Genomic DNA, 19,246 nt, shown 5'->3' on the forward strand with positions numbered 1-19,246 from the left:
TATCTATCTATCTATCTATCTATCTATCTATCTATATACAGTATATACAGAGAGAGAGAGAGAGGCTAGGAGCATCCACTGATAGGACCTTGCCACACCCAGGCCTTATGATAAACTGCAGTTTCAACCAGTTATTTTACCAACAAGCTATCATTCAGTCTCATTTTGGCACCGCAGATGACTTGTGTGTTAAAGGAAAGTAACTAGTATGAGTTAGCAAAAGCAGCGTCATTCTCACTAGGTGCCTTTATTTGTATGAGTGCTGTCAATTATTCCAATTACATTAGGAAAATGAATTGGCTTTCAGAAGCCAATCAGCATCATGGGCAAAAAAAAATGTTGACAGTCCCTAAAAACTCATTAATTCCATATATGGCAATTTGCAGTATTTTCAAGCAGTGCCAAACAAGCCATACTGTGTCAAACCGTTTCTCAAAAATGTTGCATATGGATGGGTCAGAGTTGCCATAGATATATTCAAGTTCTCCAACCATATTATCTCTTATAAATCCCAACTTTTGTGTTGAAGGTTGCATACATACATTTCAAGCCTCTTTTTGCGCATACTCCTTTTATAAATCTGACCTCTTTTGTCACCTCCTTCTGTACTATGGTTATCTCTGCACTAGGAAAACAAGGAACCATCAGTAAAATTCCACCAAAACACCAAATTTCAAGAGTAACCAGAAACAATTCGGTTGAAGACAGCTGAAGGTAAATGAATTTGAGATGCAATGTGTATGGTTAAATATGGAAACAGAACCTTCATTATTAATGTTGTTTACTACGTTTACTTGTTTTTAGTAAAATTATAAATGTGCTTTTTTACTTATACATTGTTCTTAACGAGATTATATTAAACATGAAAAAGCATATGACAAGATTTGTCTTGATTTCAGCTGTTACATTAATACAAGCTAACATTTCAATTAAGGATATGGACTTTCAGCATCAATCTGAATAAATGGCAACTTTCCACTTTATCTCTTTTGTTAAAATCATTCTATCATATGTGTGATCAAACAGTAGTCTTTACAAGGACTGATTTAAAGAGAACACGTGGAATTTCAGAAAGCAACTTCTTTCATTGACCCACAAACCTTACTTCATTTTCTCTTGTTTATATTTGTTAAAATATATATGTTATGTAATCAAAGACAAGACATATTTTGTTTCCAACAAAACATTATAATTCAAAAAATAAGGTAAGATCTTTTCTTCTTGTGGATAGCTTTACCTGTGAGTGGAGAATTGCTAGTTCTTTCTACTACAGGAGACACAGAAGATGTTTGAAATGACTGTGAAAGTGACTCATTATTTTTAATAAGATCCATAGAAGAATGTGAAGGTGTCACTGGCGGTTTGGTTGCTGGTGGTGCCTCTGGAGTCCACTGTTGATAGATACAAAATGTACTGTTACTAATAAAAGTAGAAAATGAGAGAACAAACATGCACTATTTTCCACCTACTAACTTTCAAACCAGTTTAATGCAGTTATATGGCTGTATGGGGCCAGAGTGCAGCAATGTCTGGAGCAAAGCAGGAACCAACAGCATCCAGTCTGTTGTACGGCATGCTCACATATGTTCATCATGCACAATCATTTTGAAGGCAAGATCACAAGAACAAAGTTTGGGAATATAAATGGAATAATATACCATTAAATTCTAAACCAGCTTAGTCAAACTCAGTCATGGTGAGCCAGAGCCTATTTTGGAAATATTAGGCTCAGATAGATAAAAGGATATAAACTGAAACAAGTGTCTATTAATGAAATTATATTTTTAGAACAATTACATTCTCACTCCCTAAGTAAAAGCAAGAAATTCTCCCTTCCCAAAAATGTATGTTTTTTTAAAAAAAATGCATTCTATGTAGTCCAAGGGGCCAGAGGCAAGAAGGTGTCTTTAACATTAAGTTATTGGCTTAAACTAAGCAAGTACTCTATTTAGCGATACCAACATGAAAAGACATCAGGAAATGAAAAATTCCAGAAAAGGAAAATAAGACTGAGTGGGTGCAGATGGATAGGGCATTTCTAAAATGGAGACATTTGCTCAATGATACCCTACAATGGATTAAGAGTGGATGAGATGTTGCTGTATTGTGAGATGTGTCTACATTTATGTCATTCCATTCAAACACCTTTCATTTGGCTTTTTAGATTGTCGTGAATGATCATCACACAGTCACATAATCAAGTTTTTTATAATGCTAGATGCATACATTTGTGTCTACTGTTTTTACCTTGAAGACATCTGAGCACACCAGTTTGTCATCTGAAATCCTTAGCTGGCTGAAACGCTCCCAGGTGAACCATATATCATGGGCAATCAGCTTCCAGAGAAAATCAAGTATCTGGGGAACAAAGAGAGCTCATGACAAAATTGCAGCCTTTTACTTAATGTCTTCTAAAAACAAAGGAAGTGAGCCAGTAACCCTGTGGGTGACATTAATCACAAGTTTCATCCTAACAGGAGACTGGGATTCTGCCTGTTTCACAAAAACTATACAGGATGTTGTCAAAATCAACAACAAAACAGAAACAAAGATAAGAACATATTACTAGCCGACCTGCGGCATAGCATACACCGCATAATTATTCATTGATGGGTGAACACTTCCTCAAAGACACAGTTCAGCAATCCCCTATTCAGCATCGCGATAGGGTGGCAGCCATCACTCCGGGTTCGGTGTCAGTCTAACTAAGGAAAAAAAGAAGGGGCACAGAAACAACAGGGAGAACAGAAGCTTGCGGGGACAAACAAAGATGGCAGCAATGAGAGAGACCTATTAGCAAAGCAAAGCAGCCCGAACAGAGAACAATAAAAAGTCAACGTGGGTCAGAGGGCAGCAATGAGCGAGACCTGTTAGCAAAGCAAAGCAGCCGGAACCGAAAAGAACAATGAAAAGTCAACATGGCTCAGAGGTGCATGCGGACTGTAGCAGAGACCAAAGCGACTGAGGATGTGTTTGGTGAGGTGTTGGGGGCGGGCACATGAGCTGGCAGTGCGCATGCCTCAAGAGCGAGGTGGGCACAGGAGAAGGGTTAGAGTTGGCAGACGGGGCTCCATCGTGCGTACCCCATGGTCGAGCAACTTGGTCGATTATATATATAGATTGCTATAAAATACCAGACTGCACGTTAGTACATAATGGAAAAATTAATAATGATCACTGCCTGCCTGCCAGTTTTGCTTAACAATGTTCAGTATATTGAATATTTTATTTATAGGGCCAGTTTAGAGTAACCTACTGCATTAACCTTAACTCTTACGGCATGTGGAGGCAATATTAAGTATCTGGGGAAAGCCCACAGGGCTAGGGTATGAGATACAAAATTCCATACAGACATTATCTAGTCTGGAAATTTCGGGAGCTATGGGAGAGCAATACTAATCATTTTGCCACCATACTATCCATTAAGCAGTTCTGACATTTTAAACAAATGTTTGTCATCTTTAACAAGGTAGAAATAAATCTAACAAAAACCTAAAACATACTAGTTGCAATTGTCATTAGTAAATAATGTTTGAGCTACTGAGACAGAATACTATGCAGCAAAATTTGGCCCCCACCAGTCCACCAATGCAACAGTACACCATATGAGACTCCCTTTTACAAAAACAAATCTGTGTGTCAATGTACCAAATAATTGAGTCTTCTACTATTTCTTACTCCTTTCCTCTTTCTGAGGAGCTGATTTAGAGGTGAAATGCTGGAGCTCCTCACCCCACTTATCACAACTTTAACAAGTTCCCAACAGTATCCCTATGTTCTTGTTGAAGAATTTACTATAAAGTAGCATGTAGGATGCACTATACTAATTCCTTTCATAGTTTTAAATCATATCACATCTCAATCACCATTTGCTTTCAACTGAAAATGTTCAACTTTTTTAATCTCTCCTCACAGCTCATTCCCCTCAGTCCCAGAAACAGTCAGAAACACTCTCTTCTGGACTTTTGGCATTTTTCCAACACAAGAACTTTGTTGTCAGGAACCAATGAGTTTCTGTACCATGCACAACCTTGGTCATGTGTGGTCCCTAGCCACATTTGTGTATTGTGTTCCCTACATACAACAGTAACTATAACCTTTATGCAAAATATGTGACATACGAAGAAGAGTGATGTGGTGTAAAATATGGCATGATTAGGAGTTCCTCTGCACATTTATGCTTCAAAGCCATCATGAATTCAATTGGGATTATTGCTTCGATGCAGTGCATGTTGCATTGCACGAGGTGGTTTTGAAGAGTAATACGGTATGAAGTGCAGCACTCCATCTTCACTGATAACTCTCCAAAGATCCAAACTATTAACAGATTTGCAAGATTGGTCAACCAAACAGCACAATTCATTGCCCGAACCCCATTTACTATATTGCTAGGTTTAACGAAAAGTACATACACTGGTGTAGGAGATAAAAAAGTATCAAAAACTACCTACCAGGAACTACATTTCTGCTGTGAAAATGTTACAAAAGTTCCAGATTTTCTAAAAAGTCCCTTGAAATTAAAAATGTTTCTGGGGTGGAAAAGTGTTCTTTCTCTAGTGCTGCTATATCATTTTTGCAATAAGGAGACTAAAAATGTACCTGTTACTCTAGCTGAACCCTCACTAATGACTTACTGTATATACTAGCATATAAGTCAGGTCTTAAAAACCCAAAAAAATGAACATAAAATCAGACCCCTTCAAAAATGTGACACATAATTTTTTGTTACATCTTGCCTCCTCCAAATTGGCATTTGTTTCTCAGACACATCGAATTTTGTTGCAGCAGCACAGATACCAATTTCTTTCGCCACTTCAACAACTTTAATTTAAAACCAGCTTCATATTTTCTTATGATCGAACACTCCATCGTAGATAAGGGATGCTCTTACGATAAAGGTGTATGAGGGTGCAAGATACAAAAAACAGTGCAAATGTTGCTTCAGAATAGTTTGGGTATTACCGTGTGGTCACGTAGACATAATACATAGAAAAAAAAGGCAGTTTGCTCCTTGGTTACTCTCTCACGTGGTCGATAATCTCTAGGACCTATAGCGTGAGTTTTCCTCATTCGACTTATATGACTGACATTATAAAATACCAGAAATTATACGGTAAAATCAAGTCCCGACTTATCCGCAGGAGAACTTCCCTGTGAGTATATACAGTATATAACTTAAGCATAACCTCTGTTGACTTGCACTCTGCAGTTTGTGATATATAACCTAACATCCTATTAGTTTTCTTGACTGCTTCTATATACTGCCATGATATAGACAGTCATGAGTCAACAATGATTTCTAGATCTTTAACAAACAGGTGTACTTTGAAGTTTCAGATCTCCCATTGTGTATTCAAATCTAGCATTTTTATTTCCTACATATAAAAAAATCATCTGCCACAAATCTGTCCATGTTTGTATTCTGTCTATGTCCCATTGTAAACATTTAGCTGATTCTATCTGCCCTTCCACCTACTTTTAAGTTCCCCTAACTATAATCCTTTGCTTCCTATGTTTTAGTCAATTTTGTAGCCACCTACACACTATGCCTTAAATATCCCCTTTCTTTTAGGGTTAATACACTGCACTTTGAATACCAACTTGTTTTAATTTGAATAATAACTGAATGTGAGAGGTGACATTGTCAAAAGCAATTTGGAAAGGAAGACCTGTGGAGGGAGAAGTAGAAAAGTGGACTGGATTTGTAGTGACTAAGTTTAAAATGACAATCACTCATGCACTAAAAGGAGTCAGACAGGTAGTAGAAGATTTATGACATGACAAAAATGTTGGAGCATCAGGTGTGGCTGTCCACTCAGCATGATGTTCTGACATTGAAAGAACAAACCTGCAAAAATGAAAGTGACTGCCTTATGTAATTAATGCAAGGTTAGCATTCCTTAGCAACAAAGCTGGCAGGGTAAGACCAAAGATAAAGAGAACTTGAAAAGAGGTGCCAAATCTATAGCTCAGGATTGAAACTGAAAATATTGAACAAAACCTTGGAGACTGGAGAAAGGAATTAAAAGAAGATCTAGGCATCATTGGAGAGAGAAAAACTGAGAGAGAGACTTGATTAGCAGGCTCATTACATACATAACACTGTAATCAAATGTTCTGACCTACCACACAGCCCTGAGGTAGTGGGAATTTTAAAAAAGTCACATCTATTTCAATTGTAATGTAGCATTTGGCAAATATATACTAACACAATTCAACAGAAGTAACTAGTTGGCAAAACACAAAATAGCAGGAATCCCAGACACCACGCACAGTGTGCTGATTCTGCAGTCATTTGTGGGGTGATTATTACTGACTACTGACTGATTCTTAGGAGCTGTGCTGTGCTAGGACAAAGAATGTATGTAGTATCTGATTGATGCAGATGTAACAGACATACTTACTTAACTACCCAGTAAAACTCCTTTGTTAAGTTATATGGAGGAAACAGACATACATACTTAATTACCTAAAAAACTATTGTTTACACATATGGATAGCTTTTGCAAACTCAAGATTATACTTACACATACAAAGTTTTTCTCCGTGAATGCATAACAGTCAACTTTGATATCTTCTGGAATGACTTTGGCCTTCTTCAGTTCTTCAACAAACCACTCTACTCTGGTAGTAATCTGCTGCTGTGAAAGTCCATCCATGTTTTGAATTCTTCTCAAGGACTTTCCAGTAAAACCTACAGTTAGCAATAGAAAAAAACAAGCTATATTTAACATGCCATCAAAAACATGCTGAAATTTTTAATTGCTTTATTTTTTGAAGTAAAATGTCAGCACGGGTAACATTACACCTCATAGAGTATGGGCCTATTTTTCAGCCAAGAAGCTCTGTGTCAAATTAGCATGAACTCGCAAAGATTACAGGTATGTTGATATCCTGTGGGAATCCCCACCTTTTCATACTTGAAACATATTCCAAATGTCTGATCTTTAACTCTAATTTAGCTTTATATTAATATCTGCGCTCAACTGTTTCCTACAAAGGGATGAAGTTGACCTTTGTTCAGATTCTGTTTCTGTACTGCGGCCATTTCTGTCAAAATGGGCAGCTGCAGTTCTTCATAGGCATATACTTTATAATGCAGGAATAGAATGTGCATAAATATATGAGTATAGCAAAGATATGAATATGTCAACTTTAACAGTTAATGCATAGCAAAATACCTGTATTAGTTGCTAGGAGTCAACTGTGATGTTAATGCCATCTCTTTTATTTCTGTTTCTTTTCAATCTGCACCAGCAACAAATAAGGACTAAAAAATTAATCTAAGGGCACTTCCAGAAGCTATCTCACTATTAAACCTAGATCAAATGAACTGGAACTATCAAAGCAGAGACATCAATAAGAATGAAATTAATTGTACTACATTGATTCCATTTTTAGATGCTTTACACTCTTTGCAATATGATGGGTCACTGGCTTTCACATATACTGCAACAGTAAAACATTTGTTGAATGTAATGTAACAACATGACATCTTCAATCCCATATAATCCAAGTTAGGGTCAAGGGATGCTAAAGCTTCTTTCAGTGCAAGTAACTAGACCTAAACAGAATGCCCATCTGTCACAGGATCTACTCATTTACACATCCATTCAAAGCTGATTTACATTTGCCAGACAACCTAAAACTATCAAATTGGAAAACTCATAAATGCTGAGAAAACAAACATTTGGATATTCCATGAGCATAGTGAAATTGAAACTCTACATAAATATTGAAAATTTACCACGCAACAATTTACTGGGGATTTTCACAAAATGACATTAACTAATAATAATAATAATAATAATACATTGTATTTATACTGCACTTTATTTAAACAATCTCAAAGTGCTACAGAGTAAAATAAAGTAATAAAACAAAAAGACCTAAAAAATACTTCAATAATAAAATATCTTTCTAAAAAGATAAGTTTTTAAATCTCGTTTAACTAACAAAAAGAAAGCACAAAGATGCAGCAGGTATCATTAAGACTGTGCAGGACAATACAATTCAAAACTGTGGTGATTTCTGTTTGAAGTTTACACATTCTTTATTCAGAAAATAAAGTTGCATTCTGTGGCTCCTGGTTAATTGTGGATGCTACATCCGCTAGGAGTGTCTGACTGAATGTAGATGTGATGGTAGAAAAGCATATTGTCTAGGTAGATTTGTGTCTGAGGCATACACGTTTCCTGACAGCATTAAACTCACTTAGGAACATGGGATCAATTCAGAACCTAGAATCTCCAGGAAGTACCTGGAAGAAAATCCATGGAACAATGGGGAGAATGCGTATATTCCATATGACAGTGTCCAAGGTAGGACTGGAATATAGAACACTGGATCCATGAGTAGCAGGGCTAATTGTTGCACAAGTATTTTGTTTAAACTAAATATTAAAATACAGGGTGGTCCACATCTAATTATGCAATTAAAAAAAGGTGAACACATTGCACCTGCTGTTCAACTGACAACCCGCCATTTTGGAATGCAGGGCAGGTGCTGCCATCTATTGGCAACAAAAAGAATTTTTTGTGAATTCTCTATGTAATAAACATTAAGTTATAGCGTAATGAAAGTTGCATAATTAGATCTGGACCACCTTATAGTATATTATATAGTGCTTTTTGTGGGTAAAATGAAGAAAGCAAATGTCTAGGAAGGAAAAACAACTATCCTGTCATCTTGAATCAATATCAGAAAAGGAAGACATTGTACTGAAGGTATCCTCTTTCACACGTTACATTTCAAAATCTACATTTGATACATTTCAATGTTCTCCCGTGTCTGTGTGGGTTTCCTCCGGCGCTCTGGGTTCCTCCCAATCTACATCTGACAACTCTGTGCAGGCACTGCCATTAAACACAACAACTTAAAAATAAAAGTCCATATATCCAATAAACAAGAAAGTGTGGCACACTCATTTGCTTTATTTATCTATCCCTTATCCAACCTACTATATCCTAACTACAGGGTCACAGGGTGCTTTATTTATATACAATAAAAATTATAAGGAGCAATTAATGTTTGGGGGATGGCATAATGGTTTGCACTGCTGTGTCACAGTTCTAGTGTTCAAGCCTAAGATTAGTCACGGATTAAATGGAGTTTGACCGATCTTCATGTTCTGTGTGAGGTTTGCCCCAGGGGATTTAGGCTTGTGTCCACATCTGAAAGATACTCTTAAGTGGGTGTGAAATTAACCAGTGACTCTAAATTGACCTTGTGTCCATATATTTGACATCTATGAAACCTGTTACATTTGATGGGCAGCCATATCTTGAGAATGTGCTTGCTGAGAAAGAAGCTATATCAGGAAAACAATCAAGGAGAGGCATCGTGTCTGCAGGTTTTTGCCCCAACACAAAATTAAAAGTCAATCCTTGCTGATAACAGAACATGTTATTTAATTCTATGACTTTCATTATGCCAATCTGAATCATTTATATTGTAGATTTTACTTTTTCAAGAATACCATCCAAATGTTTTGTGGACTGAAGCAGATTAGTAATTCTAAGTCCCTCATTTTTCTCTTCCATTTCTTTCCAATTATTTTATTAAAACAGATACTTCATAATGTGCACATATAGGCGGTACAGTGGCTGGTTCCTTTATCATTTGCACCACATCCTTAATTGGGAGCTACCATTGAAAACAGAGAATGAAGTTGTTTAAAACTAAAGAGGCAATTAAGGACTGGAAATCTTAACAAGCAAATTAACAAAAATAAAGCCCAAAAATGTTTTGAAAATTTGCTTCAGTAGAAATGATTATCTTGTAATTTTGAAACTGGGTTAAAAGATAAACTTGCAGCCAGCACAGTCCTCTAGGATCCAATCTGAAGACCCCTGCACTACAACATACATAACTATTATTTTTATTATTATTATCGCTTTTGTCTTTTTTGTTCGCTGTTTGTGCTGGTTGCATTTTACCCAAAAACCCACCATCCAATGTTAGGAACTTTACGAAGTATGTGGACAGTAATGAGGAGGCAGATCTTCTTCACTTGGGCAGCACTCCCTTTTTTGGAGATCTAGTTGAGTAGTTTATTATTATTATTATTATTATTATTATTATTATTATTATTATTATTATTATTATTGTATTTCTGTGTAAAGGCTATGTGTAATTTGGGTCTGTAATGTGCTGTGTCTGTTTCTAATATTGTAATTATATAATATGTGTGCCTGATTAACTCATTAATACCTTTTCTACAGTTCATGTCTGGTAAATCTTACCTGATTTGGTGGTCAGGGGCTTGAGGTAATCTGAAACAGTCATTTTGGCTGTGATAGTTTGGCCCACTAGCCCATGCAGTGGTCAACACAGTAGCCATACTTGGGCCAGTGCTGCTTTCACCACCAGCAGCCATATGTTTCAAACATGGGCCTCTACCTAACTTGCAAATGTGATCCTTTTTATTCTGGGTGACGACCGAGACAGTACAAACTTAATTTCTAGTTATAACCATTTTTCATTTAATATTTAATATCCCTGTGATATGACACATTTATCCAAGGCAACTTTCAATATTAGGACATGTAAATGGGTTTATGCAGCTGAAGAATAGGAAGTTTAACATCATTCTTAAAAGTTTCATCCATCTACAGTACCTTAAACAGTCTTACCTGTTTATTCAGTTCATGGTTTGGTCACAGAATACCTTTGGAATGTGGGAGGAAAACCCACACAGAGATGAAACGTATGCCCAAACATTTATGAATTTCATGCATATTAAAACTGTACATATGTTCAGAATTTAATTCAAAATATGAATAATTAACAGAGTAATCATGTGTAAAATGTATGTAATTCATTAAAGGATATAGCGGGTTGGATAATGGATGGATGGATGCAGAATTTGGTAACAACTAACTTAAGGATGGATTAGAAAAGTATCCCATTTCTGAAGGTAAAAAAGGTTTGTTCACATGTAAGGTGAAAATGCACCTACTGTCATCATCACATCTGTCTGTCTGTCCACGTACATGAAATAACCCTGACCAATTTTGTTAAAATGTTGCTCATATATTTTGCAAGGAAATCTGTGAAAAATAGAGTGGGCTGTGCACATTTTCTTTAATTTGAAAAACTCCCAATGGAAATAATTGGCAATATTATCAAAATCATCTGTTTTAAAATGGAGAAACATCCTGTGAAATAGATTACTATTTCAAACTTACCTAAGAAAGGTCTCTTCACCTTGTATATTTTGTGTATTTTTCTATTTTACTTGTCTAATAACTGCTTGTGTCAGCTAAACAAATCAGCAGAGTGGCACACACAGCAGCGGCTTGTCCCTAAGTTGCTGCCTATATACTGTAAGCTGTGATAGCAGCTTGTGCTGTCCTTAGCCACACAAACTTACTTGTGCTACTTTTGAAGGCATGCCAGTCCAGGTCAGGTAAATTATCTTTGATGATCATAAAAATAAAAAATGCAAGCATGACAAGCAAAATAACACTTATCTAGAAATTAATGAAAAATAAGAAAAGGAGAAATGTAAGCATGGCTCTGTAAGCATTGAGTGAATAAACATTGACTCTGGAATTCAGGAATTCTGTTATTAAAAACAACCTCACATTATCTGAAGTTAATGATAATTCAATATTTCTATAATTTATTTACAATGTGCAACAATCCATCGCAGCCAACAATTTTAACTAAGGACTTCAACATAGATGTTAACTCTCCATCCATCCATTTTCCAACCTGCTGAATCCGAACACAGGGTCACAGGGGTCTGCTGGAGCCAATCCCAGCCAACACAGGGCTCAAGGCAGGAACCAATCCCAGGCAGGGTGCCAAACCACTGCAGGACACACACAAACACACCAAGCACACACTAGGGCCAATTTAGAATCGCCAATCCACCTAACCTGCATGTCTTTGGACTGTGGGAGGAAACCCACGCAGACACAGGGAGAACATGCAAACTCCACGCAGGGAGGACCCAGGAAGCGAACCCAGGTCTCCTTACTGCAAGGCAGCAGCGCTACCACTGCACCACCGTGCCGCCCTGTTAACTCTCTATATGCTTAAAAAGTATGAGCTACAATTATCCATTAACCCTACACAACAACAACTAACATTAGGACATCAGTCAATGCTGTTTTTATTTCACCTGAATTAGGGTCTCCTGTCTGTGAAAGCTACTGAACCATCACATGTCATTTTGGGCTTAAGTTTTAACTACAAAATGTGTTGAAATGCTATTCTAATAGATGTAACTACATTCTACTATCATTGTGATTGTTGGATATGACTCATTGTTACAAGAATACAGTATATAAATAACAAAAATGTGGCATTTGTCTCTTGACTGCTTGGTGAAGACTCGTCAATGTCTTTGCAACCATAGACACCTCAGATTTTATGCTGTCCTGACATATACTAAATAACTTCTACATATCAATTTCCCTGACAGGAAGTATTATCATCTGGTTTGGAAACAGTACACAGCAAGACTGCAAGGCTCTGCAGAGACAGGTGTGGTCAGCTGAATGCATCGCTGTGTGTGCAATTCCTAACCTCCAGGACATTTACACCAAGTCATATCGGACCAGGGCAAAGAAAATTATGATACAAGCCAACCCAACCATGGCCTCTTCTCTGTGCTGCGGTAGAGGAAATGCTATCACTGCCTGAAGACAAGTTCAGAGAGACTGAGCATGAGCTTCTGTCAACAGTCCATGTTTGTCCTAAATGAGAACAAACTAAATGAAGCTAATTCTATTAAATTATTGAGGATGAAGTTATTTATTTATTGAATGTTTTTTTTATAATTTTACTGTAATACATACTATTGCTATTGTTTTTTATTGACCTATAAAGTTGTGCATTATAGTTTATTGTCCGTTTATATATAGTTAAGAGTGTACTACCTCACAATATGATATGATGTAGAGCACAAGGTCTAATCTGTCTATCTATCTATCTATCTATCTATCTATCTATCTATCTATCTATCTATCTATAAACTAGGAGCCACTCAGCCACTTAGAAAGGCCAGGGCTCACCATGTTACACGTTACCATGCCAAGGTAAAAAGGAGAAATAGGTGGTCAAGTATATCTACACTTTAGTGATGGCTTTTGGTTGTAAAGGAAACTTTCTCTATTACTCTCACATAATATAAGTTGGTTATTAATTTATCCTTTCCATAGTTTAGATGCCAAAGCTCAATTTCACAAAAAGCATTGCAACAAGAAGCAACTAAACTGAATTTTAGACATGAATTTATGTTAATTGCTACAAAAAGAAACTCCACACTTTTAAATTAACAACTACTGGTTTACTATATACTTTACTTGAGCAATATACAGTAATGTATATCTTTAGGCCAGTGGTTCTTAAATTCAGTCCTGAGGACCACATGTCACTTCAGGTTCTTCTAACTGACTTATGTATCCTAGCCTCCTAGCCTAATTACGCATGAATCTAAACCGAGTTTATATAGGTGAGTGTAGGCATGGGTGAGTTGGTCCTTCAATGGACTTATACCCTGTACATGGTTTTTTCTTGCCTCTTGGATAATGTTGCTATGTTAAGTTTCAACCCACATGACTCTTTCTTTTGCTGCTTCCACTCCTCTCTCACAAGATCTGTCCTCTGCCTCCCAACTCCAGCTCCTTGAGTAGAATGAGGCAGCCTCTTTTGTCTCGCACCCAGAAATGCTCCAGGTGACCCTCGATCAAATTCCGGTAGCACTTCCAGGTGTGAGGGAAGTGCTGCATGGGAATCCGGCTCCTCTTCTGACAGCACTTATGAATGTGGTGGAAGTGCTGCAGACCATGGCTCCGGAGCTGTCTGGGGGTGGCCACGGGCCACTACAGGGTTGAGCTTCCAAGCTCCAGTCCCGTGGCCCTGATGTAAACCAGGGGGGCTGCCCTCTTGTATCCCAGGGGAGGTACTACTGGTAATATGTCTACTTCCCCGGTCGTCTCTTCAAAAGGGCAGCCCAATCAGACAAGGTCTCTGGACGTCTATCACACCTGTCAATTGTAACATTGTTATTCTATGCACAGATTCTGAGAACTAGATCATACAAATGATGCCCTTTATTATGTTCATATAATTAGAAGTGATCTCCAAAGAAGAACATGATCAAAGTAATTACTGATTGATTGATTGACTGAATTATTCATTCATTCATTGATACAGGCAGTAAAAATCTTTAAAGTAATACCTGTGCTTAAAGCAGCAATCCACTGATTGGTAAAGTTATACTATATGGTCATTTATTACCATCACCCTATCAATTAAAGTTAATTATTTCCAAAAGTGAAGAAGTGATACTATTTAATGTATATCCCTTGCAACTCAATTTTTACTACATGGTTGGTTCCAGAGTAAATTTCTTATCAGTCTTTCCTTCAGGCTTGCTTCTTTGACACTAGAGCAGAGATATCTAAGACACATCTGACAATGAAAGATGTGGAATACAGAAGTGAAGGAAATATATTAGTGAAGAAAAGACAGACCTGATGAGAAAGATCAGATATGACTGTACATTCAGTTCAACAGTGAAATAATAAATCTCAACAAGATATTCTGTTGTTTATATTAAATCAAGTTATATGACTAAATTGGAAATAAATTGTGCAATCTAACAGGAAACATTTGCTCCCCTCTACATAGATTTTATTCTAAAATATTTAGTTGTAAAATATAAGCATATAATAATGTTACCTTTATTTTTAATGCTTTTACAGAAAATTTGTTAGGAAAAATGGAAGTTTTTTACAAACTGATGTTTTAGAGTCTCTGAGTCAAACTGATGTTTTGTAGTTCATATTTCTAAATAGAGAAAAATAATTGGCTGAAAAAATGTAATTTTGGCTGGTGGAGGTGTATTTATTTTTTCTAAAAAAGATTTAAAAAAACAACTTAAACAAACCAGTAGGATATTAAAAATGAGGAAATTACAAGAAAACTATGAATGTAATTAAATATGCTACTTTTAAACTTTTGGTTGACTGCAAAGCAGAATTAAGTTAAATTAATTTCCATTACCTATCCAAGGGAACTCAAGGGGAGACATTTTCTCAGGCTAGTTGAGGGGTATTATCTTTCATGTATTCTGTGTCTGCCCCAAGTCTTCTTTCTGCATTGGGCCATGCCAGGTACACCCAGGGGGAATCTTCTCTTCATGTGGATAAGCAGTATTTCTGTTTGGAGGTTCTGCCATATTGCAGAGTGTCTCACCATGGAGTGAACCAGACAAACATCTAAGGTGTGGATGGAGAGATACAGCAGACCACATGGCAAATCAAAAGCATTGTCCATGGACTCAGACTTCACCACCGTCATTTAGTAGACTATCCACTAAACAAGGCTTGATCTATAGATTTCTTGGCTGATCTCAATCTCAGCTCATTCCCGAAGTCATGAGCAACACAACAGTCTGATATGATGTCTGCAAAACTGTTGATGCTACACTGAGGCATCTCACAATCACCTCTTTACTCACTTGTGAACAATGCTCCAAACTACTTAAACTTCTCTAATTAGGGCAAGACAATGTTTTCCAGAAAAATATCATGGCCTGATGTAAGATATTATTCAATGCTAATCACATTACACTCGGTCATGAAAAATTCTGGGGTAAATCAAAGAACCCAGTCTGATAGGGCCAAGAAGAAAACACCACCTCAGAACACACTAACTCTCACCATAAGGCTCACTTATCCATCAGTCTGTCCAGCAATCCATTACTAAGCCTGCTTAATCTAGTTCAAGGGCATGTGAAGTGCATCTTATCCTAGCCATGTCAAGCAAGAGGCAGTTAACAAGGCAAAAGAGGGGGTAGCAATCATTACCAGACTCACTCCCGCATATTCTCCGACTTGCTAGTTTAGAACTGCCCGATTAACTTATCACAAATTATATTTGAATGTGGAAAGATAACAGAAATTGTAGGTGGAAAAAACATGCAAATGTTAAAGAACATGCAAACTTTGCTCAGATAAATCCCAGTTCAATATTTCGAGCTTTGAGTCAGTCATAGTAACTACTAATCCATTATGTCATCCTCAAAATCTTATATATAAATGTCTATGCATGGAAGTGTGTGTGTCTGTCTGTCCATCCCAGAAGTGAAAGGTGGAGTCGGGGTAAGGGCTCCACCTCAGAGGAAACAGAAACTCACTTAGCCGCTAATACACAGTTGAGGCAAACACATCTGCAAAATGCTATCCCTTTTACTTTTCCTCCCACCGCTAATACACAAGTGAGGTGAGCACATTGGCAAAATGAAACCTCCAAAGAAAGAGACACTCACTTAGCCGCTAATACACAAGAGATGCGAGCACATCAGCAAAACGAAACTTCCTAGGACAGAGTTGCCCAGAGTAGTTCATTTCAATTACTTGACATCACTACATTTCAATTTTTTTTCTGACGATTTCAAAAGTTTCTTGGACCCCGAGCTTTTTACAGCACGGGCTTACACAGCTAGTAAATTTATAATCATGTATCAGTGCAAATTTAGTTAGAAAATGAATGAAAAGATAAAACTGTAAATAAATTTGCATTTTGAAAACAGAAGCGACTCATTGAAAATAAGTTGGCTCCCTGAAATCATGTCAGTCATGGATGACCAGTGAGAAAGCCATACTGATGTTACCTAGCTCGTTATTTACAAAGAAAGTAACTCTTGTCCTTGATCTTTTCAATCTAGAAACCCAAATTTTTTTCATGTATTTTAGTCTTATTTTACACGCAAAATATAATCAGTCCTGTTAAAATATGCAAAAGAATTCCAGGCTTCTCTAGATACAAGTTAAGTAGCAGAATGATCAAATTTTTGAACAAGGCTACAAAATTTCAAAACAAATTAAAACATCTGGGTTTTTTATGAACTTAAAAGTTTTGTTCAGTTTCCATTGTGGCTTGGATTTTCTGCATCATTTTGCCAGTGTGAATTTAATGAGCTCCTTCTGTTATTTGCGACCTGCACACTGAGAAGTGTGTGCATTTATCACCCTAAGTGAGAAACAGCTTTAAGGCTTTTACAAATTAGCCACTTAGGGTTTAATGTTTTAATAATGAAAACAGAGATTACATTTCACATCTGCGGATGTTCTTTTCTGTTCTATTTAAAAAAAAGACCGAATTTTCTAGAGGAAAAGCAGGTGTGACGAGAGAAGTAAGAAAATGATCCACAGTCACTTTCCACCAGTAATCTAACATGGTATTTTTAGTTATGAACAATAAAATCAGATGTTTATTTTATTATATAGTCACTAACATAATATTTAGCACTAATAACAATACAAATGGCATTTTCATTTAAATTTATTCCCAGTCTTTAGTATTTACTATGTATAATGGATGAATTTGAAAATAAAAGAACACAATGTATGATTAAACATGCTTAATAAAATTTGGACTTGTAGAGGGCCAGAACCTATTCAAACAGCATCAAGTGTAAAGGAGGAACCAGCCATGGTTAGGGTACAAAGCCATTGAATGACACATACACATTGTAATGGGCAGCCTGCTTACCTGGCGGAGACACCTCCATAAGGGAAGGACCAGGGGAAGGAGCTTACACGAGGCAATACCTCCTCCAGGATGACAAAAAGCAGCCCCCCTGGCTTTCTACAGTGGCCATGGCCGCCGCCAGGGGGGCATGTGGAGAATGGCTGAACCCTCCTGTGCAGGGCTCTATAAATGCAGACAGCTGCCACAACTCAGGAAGCCAGTCAGGAGGAAGGAAGACTGAGCTTGCTAGGAGAGGAGTGGAGGCAGCTAAGAAAGACAGAAAGAAAGAAAGAAAGAAAGAAAGAAAGAAAGAAAGAAAGAAAGAAAGAAAGAAAGAAAGAAAGAAAGAAAGAGGAAGAAGGGACTGAGTATTGTGTGCTGGTGCTTATGTACTGTACTGTGGGGAGCAGGGTGAAACACTCCCAATTGCAAATAAAAGGTGTGTTGTGTGGCAAAGTTTCCAGTAGAAGCTCCTTCCCCTGGTCCTTCCCTTATGCAGGTGTCTCAGCCGGGTAAGCATCCCAGCTGCCCATTACAAAATACAAGGTCAATTTAGAGTTGCCAGTGTCACTAGCTTGAATATTTCTAGGAGGGAAATCCACATGAGCATAAGAATAACATAAAAACTACACACAGACAAAGCCAAGGTAGGAATTTAACCCAGGAGTTCCTAGCTGGGACACAGCAGCATTACTCACAGTGCCACCACCAAAACAAAACAAATGTTTTTGTTATGATTTACAGAAGTGTAATTATAGAGAAGTGAAAATTCATTTAAAAATCTGCAAGAAAATGAATCAGTTAACAAAGAATTAAAATGAACATTATGGGATTTTTCTCACAAAGGCAATAGACCACAAAATTTCTTCATATTACAACATCCTTCATACTCATTATAACGATATGGTACATACTTTGTAAAAGTGCCTTCAGGTTGGTGCCACTGAGAAGCTCTCTGACCACATCATTAACTTGGTGGCTGTATGCTAGCAAACGTAGGTTAGCCCATGCAGTAAACCCACGCACTCTTGGTAGTTGTGACATCTACACAACAGTTGCTCTCTTGGTCTTTCTTTAAACTCTGAAAAAAAGGTAAAATCATATATTTAAAGTGGTATTTTAATTAATCTGTAAGACGGTAAACCCTCCAAGTCAAATTTTTTTGATAATCAGAGCTGATTCTAACAGTACTAAGTTCAAAGTAGGACCCAACCCTAGGCACAGACAACTGTCCATCCCAGAAAACAGTCATTCTCATTCACACAAGTCCAATAGGGCCAAGAAGAGTGAGCTGCCTTCCAGACAATATATTATGCATATGTGGAGGAAAACCCTAGTTCCCCAAAAAAAACCACACACAGATACTGAACACAGATTATGAATGGAGCATTGGATTTGAGACAGTAGCACTAACCACTGCATTATTATTAAAAATGATTTAATAGCATTAACTGGGAAATATGAAAAGTCTCCAATTAGAGAAAAAGCATCGTTATAACACCACCATTCTTAACAAAATAATACAGACATTCAACATTCATAATGCTTTCCATATCAGTGAACCTAATACTGTCCAATTCATGTTGTTGTGTCAATTTAAAGTCAAGTTCTCCATGTCATTACCATGCTGTAGGACAAAGTGAGCATTGCCCATTCTTCTAGTGTTTTAGTATCACACAAGGCCTTTAAAGACAACAAATTTAACAAGGATGCAGATGTTCAGCTGCATCTAACCCTCCAACCTCCTTTCCTG

General features: G+C 37.1%; 1 protein-coding gene across 1 annotated transcript in view; it reads right to left on the minus strand.

Annotated features, from left to right (window-relative positions):
* The window catches only part of LOC120534589, a 35,956-nt gene extending 17,487 nt beyond the window's left edge, over positions 1–18,469 (minus strand). Inside the window, exons 1-4 of the mRNA XM_039762180.1 lie at positions 18,408–18,469; positions 6,528–6,694; positions 2,248–2,358; positions 1,238–1,391 (exon numbers count right to left, since the gene is read on the minus strand). Coding sequence (XP_039618114.1) covers positions 1,238–1,391; positions 2,248–2,358; positions 6,528–6,659 — 397 coding nt within the window. The 5' untranslated portion in view covers positions 6,660–6,694; positions 18,408–18,469. The remainder of the gene's footprint in view (positions 1–1,237; positions 1,392–2,247; positions 2,359–6,527; positions 6,695–18,407) is intronic.
* Between the last annotated feature and the right edge of the window lie 777 nt (positions 18,470–19,246).

This window comes from Polypterus senegalus, chromosome 8 (genome assembly GCF_016835505.1).
Source record: "Polypterus senegalus isolate Bchr_013 chromosome 8, ASM1683550v1, whole genome shotgun sequence".
Taxonomy (NCBI): Eukaryota; Metazoa; Chordata; class Cladistia; order Polypteriformes; family Polypteridae; genus Polypterus; species Polypterus senegalus.